At 52.9% G+C, this 18,715-nt stretch overlaps 1 protein-coding gene across 10 annotated transcripts in view; it reads right to left on the reverse strand.

Moving 5' to 3' along the window:
* Positions 1-375: 375 nt before the first annotated feature.
* Positions 376-18,715, reverse strand: part of LOC140691477 (uncharacterized) — a 58,409-nt gene continuing 40,069 nt past the window's right edge. For 3 of the 10 annotated variants that reach the window (XR_012067120.1, XR_012067119.1, XR_012067123.1), the window contains 14 exons: positions 18,399-18,531; positions 18,040-18,113; positions 16,224-16,377; positions 15,189-15,247; positions 14,176-14,308; positions 13,817-13,890; positions 12,001-12,154; positions 10,967-11,025; positions 9,954-10,086; positions 7,887-8,049; positions 5,486-5,667; positions 3,408-3,520; positions 2,233-2,363; positions 376-1,609 (listed from right to left, as the gene is read on the reverse strand). Coding sequence is in view for 5 of the 10 variants with exons in the window: in XM_072955110.1 (XP_072811211.1) it covers positions 5,391-5,667; positions 7,887-8,049; positions 9,954-10,086; positions 10,967-11,025; positions 12,001-12,154; positions 13,817-13,890; positions 14,176-14,308; positions 15,189-15,247; positions 16,224-16,377; positions 18,040-18,113; positions 18,399-18,531 (1,413 nt within the window). In the remaining 5 variants the exon portion in view is untranslated. The other 7 variants (XR_012067122.1, XM_072955113.1, XM_072955112.1 and 4 more) reach the window with 7 other exon arrangements.

Raw genomic sequence — 18,715 nt, forward strand, 5'->3', positions numbered from 1 at the left:
TCTTCTGTGTCCTGTCTTATAATTTCAACACATTTGTGATTCTTAATGTTTATTCTAAATTAGCCATGTTTTGTACCACAAACACATTGCCTGTGGATCTGTTGCTGAAACAAGGAAGACTTAAACAAGTAGTAGAATCTTTTTTCTTATCAAATTGTGTCTGAATCAAGTAGGAATATTACAAAGTAAAGATGAGCACTTGCAGCCTTTCGTTTCTAGAAATTCAGGAAGTGAGCTTTCCATGGTCAAGTTTATGTCCAATTCCAACAAAATAACAACATTTAGTAAGAAACCACTAAGAAGAAAATATGAGGAAAGTTATTTGTTTTTTGGATTTACTTCCTTTGGAAATAGATTTGCACCTCATGCTCAGTGTGTGTTATGTAAGAAAATTTTATTGAAAAGCTCTTTGGTCCCTAGTAAGTTTTGAAGACATTTGGAAACAAAACATGCTGCATACAAAGACAAAGACATTATCTTTTTCAAGCAACATCTTGATTCACCTGAAAACAATAAACCCCCAGCACCTAAAATTGTCAACACAGATCATGGAAGCGCTAGAGAAGCATCATGCAGTATAAGTTACCACGCAGCCCTGAGTGGAGGCTCATACATCAGAGAATTGCTCACCAAGCCTTGTGCAAAAGACGTCGTGATGCGGATGTGTGACGAACAGTATAGTAAAGACAAATAGACGCAGTGCAGCTGTCAGTACGGCTGCTGGTCGAATTGAGGCTCTAGCTGCTGCCACTGAAGAAGGGCCTGTTTGTAGATGGGAAACTTGTGGCAGGTTCTCACTGCAGCTGCCAGATCCAGCCGACGTCTCAGGACTCGCTGTGCTGCTCGTGTTTGCTTGTTGCAAGTTTAACAAGTCCACTGAGGACGACCTGCTCTTATGTGAATCTTTGCAGAGAATGCCATTGGTGAGGACATTTTCAACTGCATCCACAGCTTTATGCAAAACTGTGAAATTGAATGGGGAAAATGTGCTGGTGTTTGTTGTGATGCTTCGGGGGGGTTGATGGGAAAATTGCTGGGGCTGTCACCTGGATAAAATATGTGGCTCCTGAAAGCACCAGGAGTCACTGCCTATTACTTAGACATGCACTTGCAGTTAAAATAATGCCTGCATCTCTGGAAAACATGCTCGATCAGGCAGTCCAAGTCATCAATTATATTGAAGCTTGGCCACATCAGCCCAGACTACTAAAAATTTTATGTGAAAAATTGGGTGCCCAGCACACAGCACTTCTAAATACGGAGGTGAGGCGGCTTTCCCGACGTAAAGATCTTGTAAGACTTTTTGAGCTTCGTCGTGAACGATTGGTTTTCATGGATTCTGCTTTTTGAAGATCTGATTGTTTAACAACTTCACCGTGGCTGCTAAGACTTGTATATCTTGCAGATATTTTTACTAAATTAAATGAGGTTAATCTGTCAATGCAAGGGGAAAATGTGACAGTTTTTACAGTACTTGATAAAATGTCATCAAACGAAAACTTTGTTTCCTACACTCAGTGACTTGACTGAAATTAATCCTATGGTTGATGGAGATACTTTCAGGGCCGATGTGCAGCACCACAGGGGTTTGAAATCTGTTAATATTTTCCTGTAACAAAGGGTAATAATGCTTGGGTTAGAAATTTATTTACAGTAACTTAACCCAACCTCATTAGTGTCATGGGACTATGAGCCTGATTGATTTAACATCTGATTCCCAGGTGAAGCAAAATTTCACTGAACTTTCATGAAATGATTTTTGGAGCAGCCTGAGTCAGGAGTAGACAAGCGTTGCAAGGCATGCAGGTTGTGTACTGCTTCGTTTACTACTATGCACCTGTGTGAAGCAGGATTTTCCTATTATGCTGAAAAAAAAAAAAAAACTAGGTGTGGATATGACTTAGCAACACCACACCTAACATTAAGCAGATATGTGATAAAAAGACACAAAAGCACTGTTCTCATTAAAATTGGAGGGTTCTGCGTGCCTCTTGATAACTAAATATAAGATGCAAATTTAAAATGATTTACTTCAAAAAAAGGAAGCTAATGCATTTATTTTTCATGAGTGAAAGCATATGATGTGGTATATTACTTTGCAGGTTTTGGTATCTGAGGCTGACTCACCAACACGGTGGGTAATTCAGTAAAGCAGGAACATGGGGAGGCAATCATTTATTTCAAAGAACATTAAGGTAGAAACATCACATGACTGGGCTTCAAGATGCTCACATTCACTTGTCACAGCAGGGAATCCTTCATGTGTCCACTTCCATCATTAGCCAAGATCCAGGAGGTTCATGATGCACCCCAGTGTGTGTGTGTCACTTCTCAGCCATTTAACTTGCCTAATTGTCATTTTTCTATTCAAAAAGTAAATAAATTTCAGTACATAAAAATGAAGAGGAGCATAACAAATGTTAATATATCCGACCTGACCAAAGAAACAAAAAGTACAAATGGAACAAACACACTGTGTGTACCTCTTCCCAACTGCCAGCTTATGTCACCTGGTGGCCCCACATGGAGCATCTCCTACAAGGCACTCTACTGGGAGGGTGTGTGTGTGTGTGTGTACGCACGTCTGTCAGTGTGGGGTGGCACGTAGACCAGAGGTCCAGCAGTCATTCAGAAAGCACACAGCTGACCCAGGCAGGGGCCAAGCTTCAAACCTTCCCGGCTCAGCCTGTGCCCAGGGAGGTCTGCAGCTCACACTGGCTAGGGGAGGCTGGGTCACACGTGTCCCTCCATCCCCAGCCCAGCTGAAAGCCAGAAAGAGGCCCAGGTCAGCCCGTGGCCCATTTTCAGCCCTGCCCCACCCTGGCCTGTCCAAATGCCACAGGGCCATGTCACACATCTGGCCGGCAAGCGTTCCTTGGGCTAGAGCATCTATCCCCTCTTCTCCGCGTTCACCCCCTGCCTGGTGCCCCTCTATAGCTGCCCTCCCGCTCCCCCGGCCTCTCAGCATCATCTCCCCTCCTCCTCCCCGTAGTGTCTCAGCGTTTTCCTGCCCAAAGTTGGTGAGATGGGGCCATTTCTCTCAAGGGGTCGTTTTAAATGTTCAGGTTTTTAAATTTTTATTTTATTGAAGTATAGTCAGTTTACAATGTTGTGTCAATTTCTGATGTACAGCACAATGCTTCAGTCATACATGAACATACGTATATTCATTTTCATGTCCTTTCTCACCATGAGCTACTACAAGATACTATGGTTCCCTGTGCTGTGTAGTATAAACTTGTTGCTCTATTTTATATTTACCAGTCACTATCTGCAAATCTCGAACTTCCAGTGTATCCCTTCCCACCCTGTTCCCCTCTGGTAACCATGAGTTTGTTTTCTGTTTGTTTAATTTTAGATTCCACATGAGTGTTGTCATATGGTGTTTTTCTTTCTTTCTGGCTTACTTCACTTAGAATGTTGTTTTCCAGGGCCATCCATGTTGCTGCAAATGGTATATTTTTTATGGCTGAGTAGTATTCCACTGTATACATATGACACGGCTTCTGTATCCAGTCATCTGCTGGTGGACATTTAAGCTGTCTCCATGTCTTGGCTATTGTAAATAGTGCTATGAACATTGGGGTGAAGGTGTCTATCTGTATTAAGGCTCCCTTTGGATATATGCCCAGGAGTGGGATTATTGTATCATATAGTAAGTGTATTTTTAGTTTTTTGAGGAATCTCCATACCATTTTCCATAATTGCTGTACCAAACTACATTCCCACCAACAGTGTACAAGGGTTCACTGTTTTCCACACCCTCTCCAGCATTTACCATTTGAATATTCATGTTTTAATTATTTTATTGCAGAAGCGACATGTAGGATAATGAAAAAGTGGCATCCTGGTGGCTGGGGGATGAGCCTGTGTGTGTGTCCCCATGCATGTGTGTATGTTCCTGTATGTGTGTACATGTGTGCCCTCCATGTGCCTGCATGGGGGTGGGGAGTGGGGCTGGAGCCTGTGTGTGTGACTGAGTGACATCTCAGGCACGTGGGCCTGGAGGGGTGTGAGAGGCCGTGATGCTGGGCTGCGAGGCTGTGACCTGACCAAGGCCACACAGCCCCTCTTGGGGCTCAGGGCCCCACCCTTGCTTCCAGGCCTGTCACCAATCAGCTGGGGTGTTCTCTGCCGTGACACAGGACTTGGAGTCCTGACCCTGAGGGCCCCACAACTTCGCTCAGGAGGGGTCTCTGGGGCAGGAGGAGGAGGCTGGGCTTGGCATGGGGAGGGGGAAGCAGGGAATCCAAGGGGGTGAGCACGGCTCTGGAGTTTGGGGGTGACCAGCAGCAGCGAGGTGAGGGGAGTAGGAAGGGCCTCCTCACCAGGACTGAGTTTGTCACCCCGGCCAGGGGAGTCGCTTTTCTGCACAAGGGCCAATTTAGAAAAATGTGGAAAACCAAGTTTCAGGCTCCATGGTAGGTAAGTCCCATTCCAGACGGAAATAGCAGGATGTGACCCCATAAAAAGTGGTGAGCGCACGTGAGCCATCGCCCCGCCCAGAAAGGAATTCCCCCGAGAGCCAGAGCTCATCCCACCCACCCAGGGGTCTGGGAGTCCTGGAGCGATGGCCCTGCTGGGGTCCCACTACCCAGGAAGATGGGGAGAAGGGCCGCTGGTCATACAGTCGAGGATCAAGGAGGGGAAGAGACCTGCCCAGGTCACCCAGCACAGGAGGGCAGTCGGGTGGGACCCAGGGCTTCGGGCTTGTCACAGGCCCCCTTCTTAGGACAGGGGCATAGGCCTGCCTGGTAAGAAGCATCGGGAAAGTGAATAACCCTGCAGACAGGGCCAAGTTGGCTGGCTGGCCGAGCCTCAGTTTCCCTTCTGTGGAACAGGGGATGGGACGGCGCCTGCTCACAGGGTCTCTGTGAAGCTAGAGATGGTGCTGCTGTGGTGCTGGGGAGAGCCCTCCTGGTCCTCCTTACCTGGGAAGTGGCCGGAGGGCCCTGGGCGCGGCTCTTAGCCCCATCCTGAGGGCCGATGGTGCCTGTCTAGCTGGGCAGGCTGCTGGTCCCTGCGGCCCTGACAGTGGCAGCTACACGGCTTGGTGAAGGATGGGCCAACTCCCCTTCCCAGTCACCCTGGCCCATCGCCCCCCACCACGCACCCTGGGCTGGCTCCCTCTTTCCTTCCTGCCTCCTCTTGTCTCTGCTTCCCCCTACCCGGTGTCCCTCTCTTGTCACCTCCTGTCCCTCTCTAGGACTTGACCTCCACCCTTCTCTCACTCACACGCTGTCTCTCCCTGCGTGTGTCTTTCTCTGCCTCTCCCCCCAGACCCTCAGGCCCTGAGCTCAGGTCTAGCCCTGTCCAGGGCCACAGGGCCACAGGGCCACATCTCTCCCAGCCCTCCCACCCTCACAGCGAAGTTCCAGCCCCAGCCCTGCTCACAGTGGAGGAGCCCGGTTACGGAGCTGCTCCTGCTGGCATTTACTGCTGCATCGCTGTTCCCCCCACCTCCCGGGCAGCGCAACAGTCTCACCTTGACCTGTTTGTGGCCCAGCCTGGACCCCAGAGCTGCTGCAGGGCTGGCTGCCTCCCCCACCTGGAAGGAGGGCTCCGTGGGCTCCAGGGACAGCTGGCGCAGAGTGGAGTGGACTCTTTCTATACCCAACACCTTCTCCCTGGCAGTGGTGGCGCCCCGCCCACCTCAGAGTCAGGAGGCTGTGGGAGGATGAATGGCGCTCACAGGGCTCACTGAGAGCACTGTCGCCCTCAGCACCCCTCAGGGTCTGCCTGGAGCCGGGGCTGCCAGGCAGCTGACGCGGGGCGGGGGCACGGGCCTGGTCAGTGCAGGGCCTCTTGCTGGACGCCCATGGCCCCCCCTGCACCTCATCCATTCCTCACCATGAGACACGGCCACTTCATTCTGGTCTCACGACCAGACACCCCTGTGACTGACAGGCCCCACATGCCCAGTGAGTGTTTACAGACTGAAGCAGCACAGCCATCACTAGATCTAGACACAGGCTGTACCCAACAACCAGGAGGAGCCCTGGGGCCCCTGTGGTCACTGCTGCCCTGAAGGGGTAATCTTTCATCTGCCCTGTCATCTTAGTTCCTGCTGGTTTGTGAGTTGTGTGCCCGTGAATCACTACGTGCCCTCAAGAGGGTGTGACCACTGATCCTCCAGGAAGCAGACACTGACACAGAGAGAACGGTGACAGATTCATTAGGGGTGACAACAGGAGAGACCAGAGGGGGCAGCAGGATGGAGTAGGAAAACTTTTGGGCCTTAATGCACCTCTGACATCTCTTAACACATCATTGCCACAGTTGAGAGGCCTCTTCAGGTGTCAAATAGACTGTGCTGTAAGGCAAAAAGAGTTATTTTAATAGGACCTTATTTTTTCCTGATTTTGTCTTCTCTAATGTACGTATGGCCTCTGACAGACACTGTAGTCTGTGTGTGCATGTCCGTGTCTATACAGAATGAAAATAATTACTTTCACATCTCAGACACAGATCTCAAAATGTGCACATTCTCATTGTTATATTTCCTTCTTTAACTAGTAGGACCTAAGATTTAATAGAAGAAAGGGATCTTTCACCTTATCTTTAAAGCAGAGAATGGTAAGCTCTGGGCCTGAGCTCTTACATCTTCAGTTTAAATTTAATGGACTTCCTGAGGTCTCTTTTGATGATACTGTGTGCAGACACTTTCTTTTAAACTATGAGAATGCTGAGTGAGAAATATGTCCCAGTCATTTTGCAAAACAATGTGTGTGCTTGACCCGACCCTCCTCACAATGACGTCAGGGACCAGCATTACCCCCGGCTCACAGACAACGCTGAGACCCTGTGGGGGCCCCACTGAGTCTTGGTGTTAGGGGATGAACTGCAAGAACTCAAAGAATCAGGAATCGGATCTTGTGACATAAACGTAGAGATGCCAAGCTGACAGTGGGCATGGTGACAGGAGGGAGCAGGGGTGTGAGGACAGGGGTCCTACAGGGGGTCTCCTGTTCACCCCTGACTTCCCCCAAAGAACCTGCCTCATGCTGAAGGGCAAGGCACCTGTTCAGCTGATCTAAATCCTGCCTGCACTTTTCAAATAACTGGGGCAAAAGAAAACTTCAGCCACACAAAATATCATGAAAAAAACAAGCTAAATTTCAGTTTCTCTGATATCCAGAGATTTCATCCAGACCCAGAACTTTCAGAAACCCAAGAGAACAATCATCTTTTTATGAGGTTGTGAACTGAGGCTTTCTGGAGGCACTGGGTTCTGAAGGGGATACGTGCATGGCTGCACTGAGTCCCCTGCACACACACGTGGCTCTGAGTGGACCTCACGCTGCATTCACACGGCCCGCCTGAACTGCCCGCCCTGCCGGGAGTGACGTTCCAGCTCCATCTGAGTGAACCCAACAAACGCCCACTGGGCAGCCCCTCAATTTCTTTCTTCCCCTCCACACCCTCCTATTCACTCCTGGGTGGCTCACGTGTCCCTCTTCTGCACTCTGAGGCCCTGCACGGGCACATCTGCTATGGTGACAAGCTGTCTGTTGTGAATGTCTCTCTCCCTCACTCGCTCCCTCCCTCACCCCTCGAGGCAACCCCATGAGCCCCTGAAGTTAGGGGTGTGCTTCACCCCTCACAGAGCACATCACATGGTCCATGCAAGAGGCACATCTGCCAAACTGGGACTTCAAATTCATTTGATATTCTGCCAAAAGTCTCTTTTGTTCTATACAAGAGACACCTGCTTCCCAGGTCAGGACAGGGAAATGACACCGTCCATCAGATGTGTGTGCTGGGAAGCTAGACAGATGTCACAATGTCCCAAGTCAGATTTCCTCAGGCATCGCAAGGCCCTGGAGTGCCATCTCCCCTTCTGCAAAGACTCGACAAGGGAGCAGAAGCACATGCTCTCATCTTACCGAGCGAAGTAACTTGTGCCGGTGACTGAGACCACAGAGGCCACAAGGGAGGTGGGGGTGGCGGTGATGAATAGCATCTGACAATCGGTGATGGGTGTCCCAGGGGGCAAGGTACACCAGGTGGTCCTGGACAAGCACCGGGACGTCTGGAATTCACTGTGACCTGCAGACAGAAGAGAGAGCTGTGTTGGATGACAGACAAAAGGAAAAACACCTACAGAACCTGAAACCCAATGCAGCAGCTGTCAGCACCGGGCACCCTCCCCTCCACCGGGTGCCCAGACAGCAGCACAGGGCCACACACTCGACCTTGGGGATAAAACACTGTTGCCACATGATACCGCCGGTGTCTGTAAGTGGAGGAAGGCGAGAGTCCTACGACTGAGACGATGCACAGAGGTTCCAGCAAATTGATATAGTAGGACCTCCCAAACAGGAAGCCTCTCTGTGCAGGACAACCCACCCTGATACCTTCCCCAGCTCCACAGAAGCATGGTCTGCATGAACCAGAAACACAGAGAAAGAAAGGAAGTGAAGGCCTGGTTTTCCACACATAGAATCAGAGCCGCACCTGAGTACTTGCACTGTCTGCAGGACCCTGCCAGACCCTTTCTACTCCCTGCACACAAAGGGCCCTCCTCCGCCCCGCAGGAGCTGCCCCTGGGCGCAATGAGCTCTGAGGAGCTGGGCATCCCGGAGTCCTGTGGGGGAGCTGGCAAAGTGCTTCTGAGGGGACAAGGCTGTCCTCAGAAGGGAGTCAGGCTCTGCTACAATCATCCTTATTCTCAGGGATATCTGGATTTAAGTTTGCTAGGAAAAGCACACTATGTTTGTCCTATGGGAAAGGGAACGGGGAAGTCTCAATCCTGCAAATAACACCAACGGGATTTTAGCTCATGTGGAAAATCCAATGGTGTGTTATGAGACAGAGAAGCAACTCTGACAGTTTCCAGGGCAGAACCGACCCAGCGCGGGATGGAGGACATGATGCCAGGACTGTGGTGCAAATTGGTCCTGCAGGGAACTAGGCATTTTCACTGCGGGCTCTTTCCCTTCCAGCCTCTATTCCCTACTACAAATGCACCATCTCTGAGAGTCAGGCTTTTCTGCCCAAGAATACAACTGGAGGCAGCGGGGAAGGCACCTTTACCTCCCCAGAAGAGACAGTGATGGGCTGTGATATTTACCACACCCAGGAAGACTCAAAGTTGCACAAACCACACAGTGTAAGGCTGGAGGAGTGGCTTTGCTCAGTTTTCAGTTACAAGGAATTGAATGGGCTTTCTACAAAGGAGAATCCCCAGCCTGAGCCAGGAAACCATTCAAAGAATGACAACAGGAACCGGTCTCAGTGACCCAGGAGCAATCCCAAGTGAAGGAGGTAAAAAGGAGTCAGCCGAGCCAGGAGGAGTCAGTATGGAGCAAGGGCCCACAATTCTTATGCTATTCTAAGAAACACACAGTCAAAGCTTGAGGTCCTAAGCACTCATGCAGTCCCTTGCTAAAGGCTTCTACAAGCAACACTCAAGGTGACTGGCTGAGAGGAAAGCCAATGTACCCTGCACAAGAGTTTGACTTTGAAAACAAAATGACATGCCAGATCAGAAACATAACACACAGCCTGCAAACGAGGCCAAAGAGGATGCTGCGAAAACAAAAAGAATACATATCCGAGAAAGACTTCCACCAAACAACACATCTCAATTTATCTGGGACTCCATGGTGGCCTCAGGTGGCCGGGAGCTACCGGGGACACCAGAGCAGTACGAGGTTCTGCATTGGAAAAAAACCACAGAAAAGGATGGAGCATTAGGCTTTCCTGTGAAGACACTGCTGAAGCGAAACGAAACCTTTGCGCCTGCCTGCCTGCCTGCCTGCCTGCCTGCCTGCCTGCCCCGCATCACACTCGTTTCTTGGAGGAACTGGATACTGTCCCCAGGAACTCCTGCATGCTAAGCCTGCATTCTGTCTACTGCTGAGCTACATATACCCTCCCCCCACCCCCCAGAGCACACTAGTTTCTAGGCACAGAGGAACAAGGAATGCCATCCACGTTCACTAACTTACCCGGTGTATAATAAGCTCCGTGTGCTCCAGCAGAAGAGGTCGGCGTGGTATGATCTGTTAGCTCCCATGGAGCCGTTTCTACAGTCCCAGTAGCGTCTTCCGGTTTCTTAAGTTCGGGCTCAGTCGCCCCTTCCTAGGAACACAAAACAAGATAAAACAAGAAACGAACTTCAGAAACCATCATGTTCATACGCTTGGTCGGTCGGTCGGTCGGTCGGTCGGTCAGGTAGACAACAGTTATTTACCGTACCTATCAGAACACAAGCCCTATCCTGGGAGAAGCTGGCGGTACAAATAAAAGGCAGATTCTCCTCTCTGTTCTGCCAGAGGCACAGGATCCATGAAAACAAGTCAGCACAGAAAAGTTTCAACAGCTCTACAACTGAGGTGAACGGGTACAGTAACGCCACAAAGGACAGGAGAGTCCGCTGCACGTGGATAGCTCAGGGAATGCTGGGAAGACCGCACTGTTTCGTAAAAGAGAGATCCAGTGCAGAGGGGGGATGTGGAGGGGCTCTGGGGAAGGGCAGCCTGAGTAAAAGGAGCAGGTGGGAAACAGCATAAGGCATTAAGGAAACTAGAACACTGTTACTGGCGGTGGAATGGGAAGACAAAACATGCTGCCTTCAAAATGAACCACCACTGAATTAATTTCAAGTGAGGACGGCTAAAACAAGAACCAACTCCAAGATACACCTAACTTTCCCAGGGATGAATTTCTTTTCAATACCCTCTAATAAACTGTAACGGAAAGACCCTGAAAAAAAGAATTCACATACAGAGACACTGGTTTCACTAGGTGAGTCTGGAAAATTAACACAAGTGCACTATCCAGTCCTACGGCATTAAGCACAGAATCACATCCTAAACTGTAAGTTAAAAATGTAAGTCAAAAATTCTCATCAGCAGATGCAAACGTGAAAATGCACACTCACACCAACCCCCGGCTTATGTTTCAGAATCCCCTGATACTTACACAGTCACACAAGGACATTAACAACAAGAGACGGTACCTCCTCAGAGGAAGACTCTCCTCCTCCTTCTTCTGCAAAGTGGTGCACTGACATACCACCTGTAAAATGTAGTTACAGGTACATTAGTGAGAATATTCACGAATGCAAATTACAACCACCACGTGCGTCTATCTCCGTCCGTGGATATGTCAAAACAAAAGTGGCAGAAAAGAATTTCAAAGAGTTAAGAGCATTTTTCTGGGGGGGGAAAAAAAAAACAACCCCCCCAAAACCCAAAAGCTTAAGTCACGGTTGGGATAGATTTCAAACCAAGCAGTAAGAGGAAAACACGTAAAAAGAATGGATATCCAAGTCGGGTTTGCGCACTATGTACTTCCAACATTTGAAGTTCGTTCCTGTTTTTGTTTTTTCTTTTCTTCCTTTTTTAAGTGGAGGTACCGGGAATGAGCACACGGAATTCGGCATGCTAAGCAAGCATTCTGTTTACCACTAACCTATATCCTTCCCCGAGTAAACTAGCTTCTCGGCATAGATAAAATAAAATACAAAAAAACTCCTTCACCGTTCACTACCTTACAAAACATGTTACTTTGCTGAAGCGCGGAAGACCTTTGAGGCTTTCTTCCCCGTATCACACTAAGTCTCACATCAGACCGAGTGGGAGACAGGTCTCAGGGACCCTTGACTGAAGAGACCACAGGCCACGGGTTCGGGTGTTTCTTCCATAACCGATCATCGGCTGTGGAAGGTCAGGGCTCCACTCGCTGCCGACAGTGACAGGGGCGGGCTTCTCCTCCAGGGAGCCCGGAACGTGGTCTCTGTTGAAGGCCCGTGTGCAGAACCGACACGTCTGCCCTCCGTCAGAGGACCCTCTTTCCCTCTACAAGAGACACCTCCCTCCCCAGGGCAGGACGGGGAAGACGCGGCCCATCAAGTGCGTCTGCTAAGGGACCAGAGGGACGCGGCCGTGAGCCCAGTCAGGGCCGCCCGTGCACGGGGAAGCCCCGGAGAGCGACCTGCCCTTCTTCTGCAGTGACTCAAGGAAGAAACAGAGGACTATGCTTTCCTCTTACCGAGCGGAGCAGCTGGCGGTGGGGGGCGAGGCGGCACGGGGCACCAAGGGGGAACAGGTGCAGGTGCCCAGCTGGGCGACGACGGGCCGCACGCGGGGCAGGCCACGCAGACTGGTCCTGGGAAAGGTTGGGGCCCTCCGGCCCACGGGGTGGCCTGCAGGACAGAAGGGAGAGCTGGGTTGGATGACAGACAAAAGCGCCAACGCCGACAGGAGCCGAAACCCAACGCAGCAGCAGCTGTCGGCACCGGGCACCCTCCCCTCCACCGGGTGCCCAGAGAGCAGCACGGCGCCACACGCTCCACCCAGCCCTCTGGGGCCTGCCTGCAGCCTGGGCCGCACAGGAGGACACGGGGATACGACACTGACGCCGCACGTCGCCGCCGCTGTCTCCAAGTGGAGGAAGCCAAGGGTCCTCCTGCCCGAGAGGCTGCACACGCAGCTGCCAGCACACGGACAAAGTAGCGCCTTCCCCAACAGCCAGCCGCTCTGGGCGGGACGGCCCTCCCCGCCACCTTCCCCAGCTCCACGGAAGCTTGCCCGGCGCGGACCAGGAACACGGAGACGGGACGGACGTGAAGAGCCCATTCTCCACACGAGCAAGCAGAGCCGCACCTGGGTCACCGCTCTGCCTGCAGGGCTCTGCCTGCAGGACCCTGCCAGGCCCTCTCTGCCCCCTCCTCACAAAGGGCCCTCCTCCGCCCCCCGCAGGGGCTGCCCCTGGGCGCAAAGAGCCCTGGGGAGCTGGGCATCCCGGAGTCCTGCGGCGGAGCTGGCCAAGGGCTCCTGAGGGGACAAGGCTGTCCTCAGAAGGGAGCCAGGCTCCGCTACCATCATCCCTATCCTCAGGGACGTCTGGATTTTACGGTCCCTACGGAACGCACCCTACACCTGCGTGCTATGGGAGAGTGACGTGGGGAGTCTCAACCCCACACCTGACACCCAAGGGACTGTACTAGCTCGTGCGCAAAACCCCACGGTGTGCCATGAGACCAACGAGCAGCTCTGACAGCTTCCAGGCCAGGCCCGACCCGGCGCAGGGTGGGGAACACAACGTACGCACGCCGGTGCGCATGGGAATTCCCCCGCAGGGAAGGAGCCATTTTTCACGGCGGGCTCTTCCCCTTCCAGCCTCTATTCCCTACTACAAACGCACCATCTCCGAGAGCCAGGCTTTTCTGCCCAGAGTACAACTGGAGGCAGCGGCCAAGACACACCTGCCTCCCGAGAAAAGACAGTGACGGGCTGTGACATTTACCACACCCAGGAAGACTCAGAGTTGCACAAAGCACACGGTACAGAGCTGGAGGCGGGCGGGGTGGGGGGGGGGGCTTTGCCCCTTTTTCAGTTACCAGGATCTGAATGGATGTTCCAAACAGGAGAATCACCTGGCCTGAGCCGGGAAACCAGTCAAAAGGACGACGACACAGAAATCCGTCTCAGTGACCCAGGAGCAACCCCAGGTGCAGGAGGACAGGAAGGAGTCAGCAGAGCCGGGAGAAGTCAGTGTGGAGCGCGGGCTCACCCTCCTCACGCTGCTTCGAGAAACCCACAGTCAAAGTCTGCGGGCCCCGGCTTCTAAGCACTCCCTCATGGCTCCTGCAGGCACCAGCCAAGGCGACGGGCTCCAGGGACAAGCAGCCCGCTGGCTCCTGGGCAAGAGCTTTCAGTCGGAAAAGGCAGCGACACGCCACGCCACGCCAGACCCGTCACAGGACACACAGTCTGGAGACTGGAGGCCAGGAACGGCTGCCGGGAAAACGGGAAGATCACCTTTCCCAGGACGAGGTCCAACAGAGCATGATCACCCCACTTACCTGGGCCTCCGGGGCCGCCGCAGGTGGCCAGGCGCTGTCGGGCCACATCGGAGCCGCGCCAGGTCTCGCGTGGGCTGAAAACCACAGAAAAGGATGGAGCATTAGGCTTTCCTGTGAAGACACTGCTGAAGCGAAACGAAACCTTTGCGCCTGCCTGCCTGCCTGCCTGCCTGCCTGCCTGCCTGCCCCGCATCACACTCGTTTCTTGGAGGAACTGGATACTGTCCCCAGGAACTCCTGCATGCTAAGCCTGCATTCTGTCTACTGCTGAGCTACATATACCCTCCCCCCACCCCCCAGAGCACACTAGTTTCTAGGCACAGAGGAACAAGGAATGCCATCCACGTTCACTAACTTACCCGGTGTATAATAAGCTCCGTGTGCTCCAGCAGAAGAGGTCGGCGTGGTATGATCTGTTAGCTCCCATGGAGCCGTTTCTACAGTCCCAGTAGCGTCTTCCGGTTTCTTAAGTTCGGGCTCAGTCGCCCCTTCCTAGGAACACAAAACAAGATAAAACAAGAAACGAACTTCAGAAACCATCATGTTCATACGCTTGGTCGGTCGGTCGGTCGGTCGGTCGGTCAGGTAGACAACAGTTATTTACCGTACCTATCAGAACACAAGCCCTATCCTGGGAGAAGCTGGCGGTACAAATAAAAGGCAGATTCTCCTCTCTGTTCTGCCAGAGGCACAGGATCCATGAAAACAAGTCAGCACAGAAAAGTTTCAACAGCTCTACAACTGAGGTGAACGGGTACAGTAACGCCACAAAGGACAGGAGAGTCCGCTGCACGTGGATAGCTCAGGGAATGCTGGGAAGACCGCACTGTTTCGTAAAAGAGAGATCCAGTGCAGAGGGGGGATGTGGAGGGGCTCTGGGGAAGGGCAGCCTGAGTAAAAGGAGCAGGTGGGAAACAGCATAAGGCATTAAGGAAACTAGAACACTGTTACTGGCGGTGGAATGGGAAGACAAAACATGCTGCCTTCAAAATGAACCACCACTGAATTAATTTCAAGTGAGGACGGCTAAAACAAGAACCAACTCCAAGATACACCTAACTTTCCCAGGGATGAATTTCTTTTCAATACCCTCTAATAAACTGTAACGGAAAGACCCTGAAAAAAAGAATTCACATACAGAGACACTGGTTTCACTAGGTGAGTCTGGAAAATTAACACAAGTGCACTATCCAGTCCTACGGCATTAAGCACAGAATCACATCCTAAACTGTAAGTTAAAAATGTAAGTCAAAAATTCTCATCAGCAGATGCAAACGTGAAAATGCACACTCACACCAACCCCCGGCTTATGTTTCAGAATCCCCTGATACTTACACAGTCACACAAGGACATTAACAACAAGAGACGGTACCTCCTCAGAGGAAGACTCTCCTCCTCCTTCTTCTGCAAAGTGGTGCACTGACATACCACCTGTAAAATGTAGTTACAGGTACATTAGTGAGAATATTCACGAATGCAAATTACAACCACCACGTGCGTCTATCTCCGTCCGTGGATATGTCAAAACAAAAGTGGCAGAAAAGAATTTCAAAGAGTTAAGAGCATTTTTCTGGGGGGGGAAAAAAAAAAACAACCCCCCCAAAACCCAAAAGCTTAAGTCACGGTTGGGATAGATTTCAAACCAAGCAGTAAGAGGAAAACACGTAAAAAGAATGGATATCCAAGTCGGGTTTGCGCACTATGTACTTCCAACATTTGAAGTTCGTTCCTGTTTTTGTTTTTTCTTTTCTTCCTTTTTTAAGTGGAGGTACCGGGAATGAGCACACGGAATTCGGCATGCTAAGCAAGCATTCTGTTTACCACTAACCTATATCCTTCCCCGAGTAAACTAGCTTCTCGGCATAGATAAAATAAAATACAAAAAAACTCCTTCACCGTTCACTACCTTACAAAACATGTTACTTTGCTGAAGCGCGGAAGACCTTTGAGGCTTTCTTCCCCGTATCACACTAAGTCTCACATCAGACCGAGTGGGAGACAGGTCTCAGGGACCCTTGACTGAAGAGACCACAGGCCACGGGTTCGGGTGTTTCTTCCATAACCGATCATCGGCTGTGGAAGGTCAGGGCTCCACTCGCTGCCGACAGTGACAGGGGCGGGCTTCTCCTCCAGGGAGCCCGGAACGTGGTCTCTGTTGAAGGCCCGTGTGCAGAACCGACACGTCTGCCCTCCGTCAGAGGACCCTCTTTCCCTCTACAAGAGACACCTCCCTCCCCAGGGCAGGACGGGGAAGACGCGGCCCATCAAGTGCGTCTGCTAAGGGACCAGAGGGACGCGGCCGTGAGCCCAGTCAGGGCCGCCCGTGCACGGGGAAGCCCCGGAGAGCGACCTGCCCTTCTTCTGCAGTGACTCAAGGAAGAAACAGAGGACTATGCTTTCCTCTTACCGAGCGGAGCAGCTGGCGGTGGGGGGCGAGGCGGCACGGGGCACCAAGGGGGAACAGGTGCAGGTGCCCAGCTGGGCGACGACGGGCCGCACGCGGGGCAGGCCACGCAGACTGGTCCTGGGAAAGGTTGGGGCCCTCCGGCCCACGGGGTGGCCTGCAGGACAGAAGGGAGAGCTGGGTTGGATGACAGACAAAAGCGCCAACGCCGACAGGAGCCGAAACCCAACGCAGCAGCAGCTGTCGGCACCGGGCACCCTCCCCTCCACCGGGTGCCCAGAGAGCAGCACGGCGCCACACGCTCCACCCAGCCCTCTGGGGCCTGCCTGCAGCCTGGGCCGCACAGGAGGACACGGGGATACGACACTGACGCCGCACGTCGCCGCCGCTGTCTCCAAGTGGAGGAAGCCAAGGGTCCTCCTGCCCGAGAGGCTGCACACGCAGCTGCCAGCACACGGACAAAGTAGCGCCTTCCCCAACAGCCAGCCGCTCTGGGCGGGACGGCCCTCCCCGCCACCTTCCCCAGCTCCACGGAAGCTTGCCCGGCGCGGACCAGGAACACGGAGACGGGACGGACGTGAAGAGCCCATTCTCCACACGAGCAAGCAGAGCCGCACCTGGGTCACCGCTCTGCCTGCAGGGCTCTGCCTGCAGGACCCTGCCAGGCCCTCTCTGCCCCCTCCTCACAAAGGGCCCTCCTCCGCCCCCCGCAGGGGCTGCCCCTGGGCGCAAAGAGCCCTGGGGAGCTGGGCATCCCGGAGTCCTGCGGCGGAGCTGGCCAAGGGCTCCTGAGGGGACAAGGCTGTCCTCAGAAGGGAGCCAGGCTCCGCTACCATCATCCCTATCCTCAGGGACGTCTGGATTTTACGGTCCCTACGGAACGCACCCTACACCTGCGTGCTATGGGAGAGTGACGTGGGGAGTCTCAACCCCACACCTGACACCCAAGGGACTGTACTAGCTCGTGCGCAAAACCCCACGGTGTGCCATGAGACCAACGAGCAGCTCTGACAGCTTCCAGGCCAGGCCCGACCCGGCGCAGGGTGGGGAACACAACGTACGCACGCCGGTGCGCATGGGAATTCCCCCGCAGGGAAGGAGCCATTTTTCACGGCGGGCTCTTCCCCTTCCAGCCTCTATTCCCTACTACAAACGCACCATCTCCGAGAGCCAGGCTTTTCTGCCCAGAGTACAACTGGAGGCAGCGGCCAAGACACACCTGCCTCCCGAGAAAAGACAGTGACGGGCTGTGACATTTACCACACCCAGGAAGACTCAGAGTTGCACAAAGCACACGGTACAGAGCTGGAGGCGGGCGGGGTGGGGGGGGGGGCTTTGCCCCTTTTTCAGTTACCAGGATCTGAATGGATGTTCCAAACAGGAGAATCACCTGGCCTGAGCCGGGAAACCAGTCAAAAGGACGACGACACAGAAATCCGTCTCAGTGACCCAGGAGCAACCCCAGGTGCAGGAGGACAGGAAGGAGTCAGCAGAGCCGGGAGAAGTCAGTGTGGAGCGCGGGCTCACCCTCCTCACGCTGCTTCGAGAAACCCACAGTCAAAGTCTGCGGGCCCCGGCTTCTAAGCACTCCCTCATGGCTCCTGCAGGCACCAGCCAAGGCGACGGGCTCCAGGGACAAGCAGCCCGCTGGCTCCTGGGCAAGAGCTTTCAGTCGGAAAAGGCAGCGACACGCCACGCCACGCCAGACCCGTCACAGGACACACAGTCTGGAGACTGGAGGCCAGGAACGGCTGCCGGGAAAACGGGAAGATCACCTTTCCCAGGACGAGGTCCAACAGAGCATGATCACCCCACTTACCTGGGCCTCCGGGGCCGCCGCAGGTGGCCAGGCGCTGTCGGGCCACATCGGAGCCGCGCCAGGTCTCGCGTGGGCTGAAAACCACAGAAAAGGATGGAGCATTAGGCTTTCCTGTGAAGACACTGCTGAAGCGAAACGAAACCTTTGCGCCTGCCTGCCTGCCTGCCTGCCTGCCTGCCTGCCTGCCCCGCATCACACTCGTTTCTTGGAGGAACTGGATACTGTCCCCAGGAACTCCTGCATGCTAAGCCTGCATTCTGTCTACTGCTGAGCTACATATACCCTCCCCCCACCCCCCAGAGCACACTAGTTTCTAGGCACAGAGGAACAAGGAATGCCATCCACGTTCACTAACTTACCCGGTGTATAATAAGCTCCGTGTGCTCCAGCAGAAGAGGTCGGCGTGGTATGATCTGTTAGCTCCCATGGAGCCGTTTCTACAGTCCCAGTAGCGTCTTCCGGTTTCTTAAGTTCGGGCTCAGTCGCCCCTTCCTAGGAACACAAAACAAGATAAAACAAGAAACGAACTTCAGAAACCATCATGTTCATACGCTTGGTCGGTCGGTCGGTCGGTCGGTCAGGTAGACAACAGTTATTTACCGTACCTATCAGAACACAAGCCCTATCCTGGGAGAAGCTGGCGGTACAAATAAAAGGCAGATTCTCCTCTCTGTTC

Source organism: Vicugna pacos, chromosome 35 (genome assembly GCF_048564905.1).
Source record: "Vicugna pacos chromosome 35, VicPac4, whole genome shotgun sequence".
NCBI lineage: Eukaryota > Metazoa > Chordata > Mammalia > Artiodactyla > Camelidae > Vicugna > Vicugna pacos.